The sequence below is a fragment of the Pavona decussata genome, unplaced genomic scaffold (genome assembly GCF_977016875.1).
Source record: "Pavona decussata unplaced genomic scaffold, jaPavDecu1.1 SCAFFOLD_321, whole genome shotgun sequence".
Classification (NCBI taxonomy): Eukaryota; Metazoa; Cnidaria; class Anthozoa; order Scleractinia; family Agariciidae; genus Pavona; species Pavona decussata.
This window is the reverse complement of record NW_028145711.1, coordinates 88,880-103,150: the sequence shown is the minus strand read 5'-3', so window position 1 is coordinate 103,150 and position 14,271 is coordinate 88,880. Positions and strand designations below refer to the sequence as shown.

General features: G+C 37.3%; 1 protein-coding gene across 12 annotated transcripts in view; it reads right to left on the bottom strand.

Annotated features, from left to right (window-relative positions):
• Positions 1–1,981: 1,981 nt before the first annotated feature.
• LOC146453879 (uncharacterized) overlaps positions 1,982–14,271 on the bottom strand; it is a 94,520-nt gene continuing 82,230 nt past the window's right edge. For all 12 annotated transcript variants that reach the window (XM_085096063.1, XM_085096062.1, XM_085096064.1 and 9 more), the window contains 4 exons: positions 13,520–13,753; positions 11,195–12,478; positions 9,986–10,157; positions 1,982–4,236 (listed from right to left, as the gene is read on the bottom strand). In XM_085096063.1, the coding sequence (XP_084952189.1) occupies positions 2,678–4,236; positions 9,986–10,157; positions 11,195–12,478; positions 13,520–13,753 (3,249 nt within the window). In that variant the 3' untranslated portion in view covers positions 1,982–2,677. The remainder of the gene's footprint in view (positions 4,237–9,985; positions 10,158–11,194; positions 12,479–13,519; positions 13,754–14,271) is intronic.

The window sequence follows — 14,271 nt, the reverse complement described above, 5'->3', positions numbered from 1 at the left end:
GCAGTAAGCATAAATTGTCTACAATAATACAGCGAATGTTGCGAACCTTGCTCGTTTCGTCTTGTTATGCAAAAATGGCTGACATTTTAATATTCTTTTGTCTGTATTCCAATTAGCCTCACTAGCCTCGTTCAAGGCAAAATATTCTTTTGATTTTTGAACTCAAGAACGAGGTTAGTAAAGCTAATTTGAATGCAAACAAAAGAATAATAAAATGTCAGCCATTTTTGCATAGGGTCTCTTATTTACGTTTTATTGTGTATTTTATCTTTATATATTATTTAAGATTAGATTGCCATTATAGGCTACAGTAAGCATGAACTTGGCACAATAAACATGTTGTACTTCCCGAAAAAAAAGGTGTCATATTACACCCCTACCTCCCCATAACGGCCACCTCTCCACAACGGCCACTTTCTTCTGTCCCCAAGGTGGCCGTTGTGGAGAGGTTCAACTGTACTTCTATTTTTTTGAAGTATGAATGCAGTACATTAGTCAAATATACTTCATTATGCTTTTTATGTTCAAGTATAAATAGGTATACTTCAAATATACTTTTTTAATTGGAAGTTCATATTAAGTATAATCGAAGTATACTTAAAGTATACTGATTTTCTGTAAGGGTTATTATAGTTTGTAATCTGGACAGGAAAGCCATTTGTTGATCTTCTGATAATGGCAAAATGACAATATTTTTCAGGAGGATCTAGTTTTATTTCATGTTTCGTGGCCCTTGATATAACAAGTTAAAGAATTTGTGCTAACGTTTTTATATTTTTGTTATAATTTCCCTTTAATTTTGTTTTGTTTTTGCTTTGTTTGGGAAGTCAGTATTATTTCTTAGGCGCTTAATTATTATAATTTAGTGAATGTTTTTCCCCTGTTATGACTAAAGGATTCTTATACGACTCATCCTTTTAAAGGGGAAGTATCATAGGGTTTTTGACCTCTTTAGTTAAAAATTATGAAATAAGACCTTCACTTTGCTACAAAATAATTCTAGAACAACGAGAGGAGAGAAATCAATCAGGAACAACTCGTACTCTGATCTAGGGCATTGTGGAAACAAAAATACGAAAACTTGGAAACAATTAGCCTAACATTTTTCAAGTTTCAGTCCATTCCGACCTACTCTGTCTCTGGCCAGGGGCACTAATGGACAATTTTATTCCACTGTGGTGATAATTTATAACAAAACTAGTCAATTCTTTTTTGTTTCTGTTTTCAGAAAAAACATTTTTGGGTTTTAAAATGACATCAAATTTTCGTGATACTTCCCCTTTAAGTGCTTATTAAGTACGTAAACCAATCAGATGACAAAGTGATAACGTATCACTTCTCCATACATGTATAATTAAGTGTTTGGAATGTGGTCTTGTACAATCAATATGCACACCACAATAGTCTGGTCGCAAGGGATTTGCTTTGCTGTCTTTGTAACACAGGTTGCCTTTTAAATCCTGGTAATAATGTTTTTACACGTTCTTGGTTGCACGTTAAGGTTAAATAAAAAGACAGCAGATTAGTTTTGTAGTAGTGGTCTTTGTCGTATGAACGAAGCAAATTTTGAGAAATACCCATTTGAAATTCCTGATGCGTAAAACCTTTGTGGTTATGATTGAGTTTCGCCGTCTATTTGTTTATGCCTTCGCTGCTTCGTTTTGTTTTGGAAATTCTCCTTAAAAACAGCCACAAACATTATTACCGTGATATGGAAGGGAACATGGGTTACAGAGACGACAAACAAAATCCCAACAGCTGTTGCTGTGCACGTGTGATAATATTATTTGCATACCTAACCTTCAAAACACCTCATTATGCATATATGAGAAAGTTATACGTCATCACTTTGGAATGTGAGAATGAGGTCATCTGATTGGTTCTTTTTGATCACGTGTTCTACATACGGCTTTCTGATTGGTCACCTAGTAAGGTTTCCGTACATCAAGATCAGTCTCAGTAATAAATAGTACCATCAGTGTGCTGCTCAGTAGCCTTTATTTGGATAATCCAACCTTCAGATTTCATCCACAGACTTAGAAGTTTGAATCACCACACGGAGTAAGTTACTGTACCACAGAAAACTTGCTTCTCATTAGCTTTCATTGTGTGGTCACACTAAGGAGTTTTATAATGAACTAGGTTGCAACTAGAAGCAACAGGGCTAAAAATGCTTCCCAGCCATACATGGAGCTATTGCGATGTCATCAAAGCATTGTGCACTGTTTTCATAAAAAATCCTATTTTTCGGGGGAAACCATCAGTGCTGATCGGTGGATATCTTCTCTCTCAAACCTATCTACTGTCAAATTTGCAGCTTTGCCTACTACAAAATAAAGCATTGTAAAATTTTAGCTTGTATAATGATCCTACTTATGTGCAACAATGCGTCTGTGCTTAAAGTATACTGTTATTTTATTACTGGTCTGAAATAAAAAAAAGGATCCATGCAGTAAAGGTAAATTCCTTTTCTTGCGTTACACCCTGAACGAATAGGAGGTAACGCGTTAGTGGATCTTTTTCAGCACAACCCCCGATCATGTTGTATTTAAAGGATTATTAATCTATAACAAGAGGCTGAAAGGGGGGATTTTATGCCAGCAAAAATGTAGAGGCTTGTGGCAGGTTTGCTACACAACATAAGTAGATGTATGGCGGAGCACAGGTAGTATAAACCTCACACTTCTTCGAACTGATGACAAATAGTCTTGAGTCCTGATGACAATTCAATTAAAGAAGTCTTAATGTCAGCAAGAATATCATCCTCTTCATTATATATTTCGCTTATTGAACATTGTGTCGATGCCAGCGGAATTGCGATGTCATTAGCGGGGATCTCATCTTCTTTGTTAATAGCACTTTCTACTATCGAACATTCTGGAGTAGCTAGTGGAATTCCAATGCCATGTTCAGCTCGCGATATCTCCAACAGGATACCCTCTTCCATATCTGACAACTTAAGGCTGGTGGTTCGACCAAATGTTTGTCCAGCAATTTTAGAGAGGAAGTCTTTGATTTTCTTAATGAAGACGTTGTACATGAAAATTCCAAGTTCTGCATCAGCCAAACTGCCATGTTCTTTCTCTTCTCTGATTTCGCCATAAGCATCAACCAAAACAGCCACAAAAATATTGATCAGGATGAATATCATAATCATCAAAAACAAAAACAAATACAGTGGACCCAGAAACGTATGTTTCTGATGTAACTCCTCGTTGTTGATTGATTTCCCAACTGACATGAGTAGCACCAACCGCAAAGACTTGAAAAATGAGGAAAAGTTTGCCAATTGGGCCCCAAAGCAAAGGTATCCAAAATGAGTGAACGCAACGACAGCGACAACAAACAGCAAGGAAAATGACAGAATTGGCTGGGCAGAGCTTTTGAGTGTTCCATACATTTGGCAAATGTGAGGGTTAAATCGAATTAGCCTCAGCAGCTTTAAGGTTATGATGAAAATTGCTGCTGAGAGCAGAAATGTTTCCACATCCAGCAAGTAACTTATTTGGTCAGAGCTAAAGGTGTCGTAAGGATTCTCCTGTATCTTCTTTACGTACAGACTGGTGTACTTTCCTTTGAGAAATGACACCACAACCACTGCCAGAGACACCACGAGGAGTAGCAACTCCAACCAATTCCAAAACTGACGGAAATATCTCTTTTGTCGAAAACACTTGACCATCTCAAGGATGAAAAATACGACAATTACAATGAGAAATAATAGTTGACACACTTCGTAAAAAGATTGGAAGTTTACATTTTGGGATGGATATAATGAAAGTGCCCTTACGTCTACCACGGTCACCGCCTGGCCAGTTGGTAATCTCTCATAGCTGTTTCTAATGTTACAGAACAGAGACGTGGATGGATCAAACAATGTAGACTCTATGAACACCACAGCAGTACGTTTATCCACCCAGTTGTTTTCTTGCAGTTCTCTTACAACTCTTGAGGCTGACTCACTGTTGTAGCCAAGGTCAGCTACATATCCACCTCCATCATATCTTTCGTTGAGCGCGTCATGTGATCGAGTGGCAATCTCTGAGGCAGACTGATACCTCCATGGCCTTAGACAGATGTCTCCAAGTGACTGGATGTGGCTGTAGTTTTTTGACGGAATCCATTTCGGAAGATAATATGGAGTTTTGTCTTCGCTTTCGCTTGAGTATACCTCAAGGCATTCGCGAAAAACGTCATTTACATGTATGTTCATGAAATCCTTTGGGCATTTCTTTGCTATAAAGACAAAAAGAAGACAGCGGATTAGGAGTGCGTAAATTGAATCGCCTCACTGACAACAATATTGCCTTTGGCTTTGTATCGCATCATGGTAGATACCAGAATTCCTTTCCAGGAGAGAAGGACCAAGTCTTTCATGTATAGTGTTTTAAAGAAATATCAATGAATACGCATTGTTAGCAGTCTTTCTTACATTCCACCATGAATATCTGGACTATAAAATTGAAGTATGTGTGCAAACATTCATATTAGGAGGCATCCAAGGAAACATTTTCTAATAGCATGTTATTACAATTACAATAACAATTTACAGCTATTTCAATTAACGTTGTCGGATCAAAGTATAAAGCTATAAGACAAGACCTCAAGATTCTGTGGACTTTTGCATGAATAAGTTCATCAAAATCAGCTATGCCTCGTCTGTCTAGTGAAAATATACGATGGCGAGCCATTTGGATGAAAGAAACGTTTGGATATTTAATTGGATGAGGTGGCAGCCTCTTTGAAGATGTCTTTAATCTTTAAGCTTTGATCCGACAACGTTAATTGAAATAGCTGTATATAGCACTGAAATCCAAAAGTTTAAAGGTGCCTTACAAAAGTACAACAGTAAACAATAAACAGTAAAATGCATTTTGCGTTTTACCATGTAGGTGAAAGGGGTTAGATCCCATAGTTTTCCTGTATTTTAAGCAAGAAATTGCTCAAGTTAAATCTCATTGTACGTGACATGCATCCCAATACCACCAAAAGGACAAAAGCAAGAGTTTTTTTTTACAATTGAAAAGGAGAGGGTAACTATTGCAAGAGTCAGCTAGGTGTTTTCACTTTCAATAAATGTGTTTGAGCTGCCGGTGAATGGTTTCAGGACAAGGACCATCGCAGTTATGTAGGTAACATAACGGTTGCAAAAAGACAATCCGAAAAATGCCATATATTGGAACTGCAGATGAAACATTCAGCTGAAATTTTTTCCAGCTCTGTTTTTGCAATTGCTTAAGTTGTATGCATAGCGGCGTTTGTGTTTCTGCGATTAAAATGTTTCACCTGCAGGTCAAATGTACATGTATGATGTTCCAAATATTTCACTGTCATCTATTCGTTCTCCCCATGTACACTCCTGTGAAATTATGAAATGACCAATACCCAGTTGGCTTGTTAGCTCAGTTGGTGGATCACTACACCTTTATCACAGAGGACAGGGTTTCTAATCCCATTCAAGTCTTTTTCTCAGGCCCTTTTCGCAACTGGTTGAATTGCGCATGTAACTGTCATGCCCTGCGTTGTATTGAAGTCGTAGCCAAAGACACTCCAAATTATTCCAGTGAGCCAATAAGGCAGGCCTTTTTTAAACAAATTTGGGCAATAAACTGATGAAAATGTATCTTGGCTTTTTAAAGCGTTTTTTTTTTTACCAGAAGCATCGATAAAGATAGCTTCATTACATATATCCATGGCAACAGCTAAATAGTTGTGAAGGGGCCAAGGCCATGACATTAGAGGTGTTGTTATAACGACCGTTCTATATGGCACCCTTAATTGGCTATTTAGGTAATCACTCTCCAAAATGTTTAAACAAGGAAGCCGTACATGTCCAATACCTTCGACCTGGTATGACCCGAAAAGGTCTTCTTTTGACACCAGACATGTATTTCATGTTCTCACGCTTTGAGAACGAGCCATAGTTCAAATGGGCAAAATAAGCCCATCTGTACGGGTGGAAAGATGGCTTTAGCCTGATGTTCATCCTGATACTATACACTAATACTATACACGAGTTTTTAGCTTAATTTCCATCCTAATACTATACTCTCGAGTTTTCGGCCTAATTTTTATCCTAATATGATACACCCTGGTTTCATCTTTATGCTATACACTCCGGTCTAATTTTCATTCTTATACTATACACTCTAATTTTTGTACTAATTTTCATCCTAATACTATACACCCTTGTTTCTGGCATAATTTGTATCTAAATACTACACACACTTGTTTTCGACCTAATTATCATCCTAATACTTTACAGTTTGTTTTTGGCCTAATTTTTATCCCAATACTATACACTGTAAGTTTTGGCGTAATTTCCACCCTTACACTATACGCTCTAGTTTTCGGGATTATTTTCGTCCTTATAGTATACAGTCTACATTGTGGCTAATTTTCATCGCAATTCTATACACTCTAGTTTTTGGCCTAATTGTTATCCCAATAGTATAACGACGAAAGTTAGGCCAAAAATTACAGTGTACAGTATTAGTATGAAAATTAGAATGCATAGTATTAGAATGAAAATGAGGTTAAAAACTAGAGTGGATAGTATTAGGAGGTAAATTAGGCCGAAAACTAGAGTGTTTAATATAAACTCTGCAATCCTACAATCTAGTTTTCGGCCTAATTTTCATTCTAGTCTTTTACACTCTACTTTTTCGCCTAATTGTCGTCCTAATAGTATGAACTCTAGTTGTTGGACTAATTTTCCTCCTAATACTGTACACTCTAGTTTTTGGCCTTATTGTCATTCCAAAATATTAAAACTCAATTTTTTGACTCTGCCTTTGACCTAATTTTCATCCTTACTTTACACTCTAGTTTTCCACCTAATTTTATCCAAATAGTATACACTTTATTGTTATGCCTTATTGTCATCCTAATAATATAAATTCTAGTTATCGGACTAATTTTCATTCTAATACTATACACTCTAGTTTTTGGCCTAATCTTCATCCTAATAGTATATATACACTCTAGGTTTAGGTCTAAATTTTCTCCGTAATATCATATTCTCTGCCTTATACTGTACACTCTGGTTTTTGGCCTAGTTTATATCCTAATACTTTATGCTCTAATTTTGGGCTTAATTTTCATCGTAATAGTATGCACTTGTTTTTGGCCTAGTTTTCATCCTAATACAATACACTCTAGTTTTCGACCTAATTCTTATCCTAATATTATACAGTTTGTCCTTTAGGCTAATTTTCATCATTGGCGTAATACTGATACTACCCTAACACTATGCCCTGTAAGTTTTGGCCTAGCTTTCATCCTAATACTATACACTTGGTTTTTTGGCCTAATTTTCGTCCTAACACTTAACACCGGAATTTTTGGCCCATTTTCATCCTTATACTATAAACTCTGGTGTTTGGCCTAGTTTTAATCCTAGTATTATACACTCTAGTTTTCGACCTAATTCTCATCCTAATACTATACAGTTTGTTTTTGGCCTTATTTTCATCCCTATACTTTACAGTGCAAGTTTTGGCGTAATTACCACCCTAATGCTATACATTTTCATCCTTCTACTATACACTCTAATTTCTGGACTAATTTTGCTTTTTGGCCTTATTCTCATCCTAATACTACACAGGTTTTGGTTGGGTCTAAATTTCACCCTAACAGGCCTTATCACGGTTCTCGACGCCATTTTGACGAGTAGGCAAACACGTCTTGAAATAACAGTGTTTGCCGGTGTGGAAATCCGATATCAAATAATTTTGATAAAACATTGCTTCTGAAAAATTTGTGAATTGGAAACTTCAGGCGCTATGCAAAGGATTTTATAGAAAATAACTGAGGAATGTAGCTGTGCTAGAAAGCATCTAGTTGCGTTTTGACGTTTCCATACATTTGTCTGTATAGCCGTGAACTGGTACATGTACTAAAAATAGTTCGCGGGAAAAAATACAGGGAAATGTATGGAAAGTTCAAAACACGACTGGACGCTTTCTGGCACAGCTACATCTCTCCAATTTTTTTTCTTAAAATCCTTTTCCTAGTACCATAATGTTCCAACCATTAATTTTTCAGAAGCGATGTTTTATGAAAATTATTTGACATCGGATTTCCATACAACCACTGTTATTTCGAGATGTGTTTGCCTACTCGTCAAAATGGCGTTGTAAACCGTGATAGGCCTATACTATACACTGTAAGTTTTAGTGTAGTTTTCACCCTAATGCTATACACTTTAGTTTTTGGCGTTATTTTGGTCTTTATAGTATACAGTCTAGTTTGCGGCTAATTTTCATGGTAATACTATACTCTCTTGTTTTTGGCGTAATTGTCAACCCAATATTATTAGGACTAAAAATAGGCCAAAAATCACAGTGTTTAGTATTAGGATGAAATTAGGCCGACAACTAGAGTGTCAGTATTAGGATTAAAATTAGGCGTTAAACCAAAGTGTATAGTATAGTTTGACGAAAATTACACCAAAAACTAGAGTGTATAGTATTAAGGTGACAATTGGTCCGAAAACCAGAGTTTATGTTATTCACTCTAGTTTTTTGCCTCATTGTCATTCTAATACTATACACTCTAACTTTGGGCCTTATTTTCATTCTAATATTATTCACTCTCCCTTTGACCAAATTTTCATCGTTATACTATAAACTCTAGTTTTTGGTCTAATTGTCATCCTAATAATATAAACTCTGGTTTTTGGCCTACATTTTATCCTAATACTATACATTCTAATTTTTGGCCTAATTATTTTTCTTCCTTATACTATACACTCAAGTGTTTGGCCCACTTTTCATCCTTGTACTGTACGCCCTGTTTTTTTGCTTAATTTTCATCCTAATACTATACACTCTGGTTTTTGGCCTAAGATTTATTCACTATGCACTATGTTTTATGTGTAATTTTCATCCAAATACTATAAACTATAGTTCTCTGGCTGACCTTCATCCTAATACTATACAAGCGAGGTATTAGCCTATTTTTGAGCCGAAGACTATCCACTCTAGTTTTTGACCTAATTTTCGTCCAAATACTATAAACTAGTTTTCGGCCCAATCTTCATCCTAATACTAAACTCGCAAGTTTTTGGACTAATCTTTATCCTTATACTATACACTCTAGTTTTTGGCGTAGTTGTCTTCCTAATAATATAAACTCTGGTGTTTGGCCTAGGTTTCATCCTAATACAATACACTCTATTTTTTCGGCCGGATTTCAATCCTAATACTAATCACCTTAGTTTTCGGCCTAAGTTTCATCCTAATGCTATTCAATTTTTATACTACACACTTTGGGTTTTGGTCTAGTTTTCATCCTAATACTGTACAGTGTAGTTTATGGCCTAATATTCATTCTAATACACTTCTGTCACTCGGCGGCCATGTTGAGTCTCAGGAGAATAAAAAGGTTTGTTTTTTCACGGCATGCCTCCCACTAAATTCGCGTCTGGGCGAGGCTTGCCGTGACAAAGGTCCATACTATTTACTCATGTTTTTGGCCTAATTATAATCGTTGTAATATTCACTCTGGCCTAATTTTCATTCTAATACTCTACCCTCTAGTTTTTGGCGGAATTTTCATACAATGCTATGCAAAAATGTTAGATAAATCAGATGCTTCTTAAGCCAATTGACCGAATCAAGTCACTCTGGTTGCCCAGATTTTAGAGCAGAGCCATGAGGTCGGGGTGTCGTATGTTCGTTTTCCGCTTGTGCTTCTCTAAAGGGGAACGTTTGAAGGACTGGGTGCAGAAAGGGAATGTCCGCATTTTTGGGCCAAATTGCTGAGGGAGAATTAAAGTATTTCTGTTCCGAAGTCAGCCTGCCAACGACACAAAAATTGTTAAGTGCATTAGAATTGGATGGCTTGTTTCATTTTTGTTCAAAATGGGTGAATTTTTAAAATTTGGCCTTAAGAAATGTTCACAAGCCCGTTTTGCAGTCGGCCCTTTATTCCAAATATGCTGCCGATTTATTACAGTTAAGAAGTGCTTGTGAATTCTTACCTTTCTTTAATCTTAACTGCCTTAATCGTGGCATCCCCATCAGAAAGTTTTTCTTGTTACTAATAAAGCCTTCTTTCTGTTCAAATGGCTGTCCATTGTACCACGTTACATTAAAGAAACTAGGAAGTAAGACGCCATTAACCCATTTCCAAAGAGAAGCTGTGTTATCCACCTGAATTAAATTATAAAAAAAGTGTTAATATAAATTTTAAATTTCCAGATAGTTTTAATTGTCAAAGCCCATGGGAAAAGAGGTGAGCATGTCCGATTTTCGACTAGAGCGTAGTTCCATTCCTATTCTTCAACGGTGCTTTGAAATGACACAATAATTGAATGTTCTATGAATGTATCCTGTCCTAAACAACAGGCTTTTGTTGGAATGACATTTGATATTATAAGAGCAACAACAGACCATTGTTAAGAAACAATACTTGTACATCTTAACTTAAGAGGATTTCGTGAATCTAGCCCCCCGTTTGTTTAGTGAAGATGGGTTTGTTAACCCACAGTATCTTGCAACCTGAAGCGAATTGGCTTTTTTATTTTTACAGTTATTCTGTAATTATTACATTGTGTTGTATTATTGTAAACAAACAGGCCTGGCGACCACGTAAAACCACCGATTGACAAGGCAAGCTTTTGTCCAGCAACAAAGTAATTGTGTGAATTATGCAACGATGATACCAAATCAGATGACAGACATGATTTGGAAACCTTTCTGAGAGGCAGTACTCGTTCTATAATTAGTTGAGATGAGATCGGTGAGGTATGCTGCTCACATTAGAAAAAGAGAAAAGAAGAGAAAATACCATTTCAATAAAGTTTACGAAAACATGTTAACGGGATAAATAAAACGTAACCCCCAAAAAATCACTGTTCATTTATGACAATTAAAATTACAAAACGATTTAGCTCTAAAGATTTGGCTTTATACCGGTTATACAGCGCTAACTAAGCAGACATCTAGCGACCCTTGCCTGTAGGAGCTAAATTTCAAATTTCATTCAAAGTATTTTTCCTTTCTCTTTTCTCGGATTTTCGTGACCTTCAACCAGTTTTTGTGTTTTGGTGCAAATAATCTATATTTTCGTCTCTTTTTAGATGCTAGTTATGGATCCACATATGCGTTCTATTCGTAAATAGATTGGACTGCATTAATTGGTTTAAATATTTAATGGCTTTGAATTATTTGAATTAAGTTCCGCTTACCTTATCAAAACGGTAAAAGATGCTACTCGTAGAATTGTTGAACTGGTACCGGGCAGGGTGTTGATCTCCATAGCATAAAACCATCAGTATGATCGTGAATACCAGAAATGATAGCACTTCTTTCACTACCTCGTGCATGTTCCATTTTTTGGAACTTTTGCTCTTCTCCTCAACAAGCTCGTCTGCTTGGAGACGTTTTTGTGATAACTTTTTCACTTTTTTGCTTTGGAAAAACGATGGACCTACAACAGGTTCCTGTTCTGGAGGTTTCTTTATGATAAGGGACAGCAATGCCGAAAAAGCGACTACTTGAACTGGCTGCGTGATGAGGATATCCTGGACTAAGGATACCAAACAGGACGTCAGCCACTGATTGGAGATATCTGGTCCCCAATACAAGCTATAAGCCACTACGATGGCGGCCCCGGTCAAGGAAATGAGCATACATAGGCACCAAGCAACGTAAACAAAGAAGGGTGGGAGAAATCCCGGAGTCTTTGACTTTCCGTGTCTTTCTCCAGGATCGTATACTTCTTTATGGGAAGTTTGTTTCGCGTTCCTGAAGAGAAAAACCACGAGCATGTTTGCTGGAATTGCTATCACACTGCTTTGTATTCCAATTTTGATTTGTGTCCAACTCATCACTAAAGGCCCAAATTTGAAGGTATCAGTCGGGGTTTTATCAAATTGGTAGAACATGGTGCTGACTAGCATCGCTGAGAAAAGAAAAGCAAGGCAGCACGATAAGCGTTGACAGCGGGTGAATGGGTTCTGTGGAGGTCTTGTAAATACTGAAAACCAGATATGTCCGTCGGCTAATTTTACTGCTGTTCTGGTATAAAAGAGAGGTTCGAATAAGGTAAGCCTGTCTTCTTTGGCAGCTTTAATTTCAAGCTCAATTGAACCACCTCTCGTGTCCAGGGACAGCCACGTGTTGGCAAAAAAATACCATACTTTTTTTGTTTCCTTTTCAGTTATAACAACGTGTTGGAGAAACCAGGATGGATTGGATCCAGTGTTGTCATGCCAAATGTTGATGTCTGTCAGGTTCCCCAAGGAAGATGCTAAAATTAAAGTAAAATTGTTTACACTAGCTCGGGTAAAGTTTTTCCTTCGCCCCCCAGGATCTGTCAACGGGATTACATCACTGCTTCCCTGATCTCCGTTTATGATTATTCTAACATTTGCAGTTGTTCCACAGCCTTTCCACATTCCTGTCTGTATGCTTAGATTGTAGGTGTAGCCCTCCGTGTTTAAATTGGTCAGGTAAACATTGGCCACAACCTGAAAACAAAGCACATCTAGATTGAGTTCTCGCAATAACGAACAGTACAAGAAAATTTTACATGAATGTTTGGCTAATTTGACGTGGTTGCGTTACACTAAGAGCCCATAGTCACCAGGGGAAGTTTTATTATCTGTTCATTTCAATATTGAAAGTGAACAGTAAAGACGTTATTTCGATGACCACTTTCCTATTCATTGCTGTTCCATTTATGTATAGAGGCATAGGTGGTTGAATACAGTTTTTTCTTGTAACCAAATGCCTCTAAGGTATCTGTACCATATATTTTTTGTATGCTTAACTCTTTTACATGATGCCATCGCTTTTGAAGAGCCATGGTTTTCACCCATTCACACTTAATGGGTCACAGTTATCCGATTTGATGCCAGTCGCCCGACTTTTTGGATGAGGAAAACAAAGGGAAATCGTCACAGTTTTAGGTCTTAATGGTTGCAATTCGATCTCGATTTGATAAAATCTAGTAAATTAGTTGGCTTGCACTTATTTCGCTGCAATTACGCCGTGGCCATCAATGGCTTTTTTTTTTAAGCGTGCGCGCGTTTGGGAAATTATTTAGAGGGTTATATAGTAAATAAACCCTTTCCGGCTTGCTGGTATATAACAACTGATAATGCCCTCGGCTTAAAGATTGGGCTGAAAATTTCACAGTTTCCCTCGAAGCGAACTGTACAGGCTCACAACTGATCCCAGGACCGGAAATAATTCCCAAAATTGACCGGAAATGATCCTCGAATTGGATCGCAAATGATCCCCGATCGCCTCACCGTAAATATAGAATGGAATGGACTCAAATTTGGACATTGGATATAAACTTAATATGAACAGTCGTTATATTTAAATTAACTATCTGCATGCAATGTAGCAGCTCAGTGCAACAGAACAATTTTTCAATCAACGATATACCAGCTGCCTGAAGGGGTTTATCTAGTAAATATTTCAATGTTCAAGGGCAAATAACTACTACTGTGGTATCTCCTTAGAAAGCCGTTGGCCGGTTTGACCCTTCATTCCATACTTACCTTTTTCATGTCCTTCTTGTCAGCCCGGCGAGCAAACACGAGTCCGATGAAGTACATTCCAAATATGATGCACACAGTTATAAGAACGACAAAACTTGCAGGGTCTGGATCTTTAAATCTTTCCCAAACTTTGTTGAAGTCGATAGGATTGGGAGCCACAAAAATACTGCCCCCAAATGCTGTAAGATGCGTACAGAGACATTGAAGTTCTCCTTTCACCATCGTCTGTCCAACCTTAAAAAAAATTGACAAAGTGTTCAGTGTTACTACAACGTGATCCTTGTAGGGAAGGAACGAGGTTTTTTTTCCACCAGTGAAAGATAAAGATTTGCTTAAACTGAAAATAACTAGCACATGAGAATAATGTGTTATTCAGTCAGTGACACAGGCATACTCGGAAAAAGGAAACCCGAGTGCTTCTATCAGGAGTCGAACCTAAGACCTTCCGATTACTAGTTCGGATGCTCTTTCACTGAGCTACAGGAGACTCGTGGGAGCTAAGGCCATTTAACTACGCTCATGGGACAAACATCCTGCATACTGCTAGGATTGGAATGTTAATGTGTGGCATATGCACATGTCATTTTACGGATGCATAGACACGGGTTCATCGAGTCATGGAAGCCACTCGTGCAGTTGAATTTTATTGGGTGAATTTATTAGCTATGTTATAAACAAATTTGGCAATTGCTGACAGCCGCTGCTGAATGACCTTGGATTTATCCATGTGATACATCAATTCTTCTCTTGGC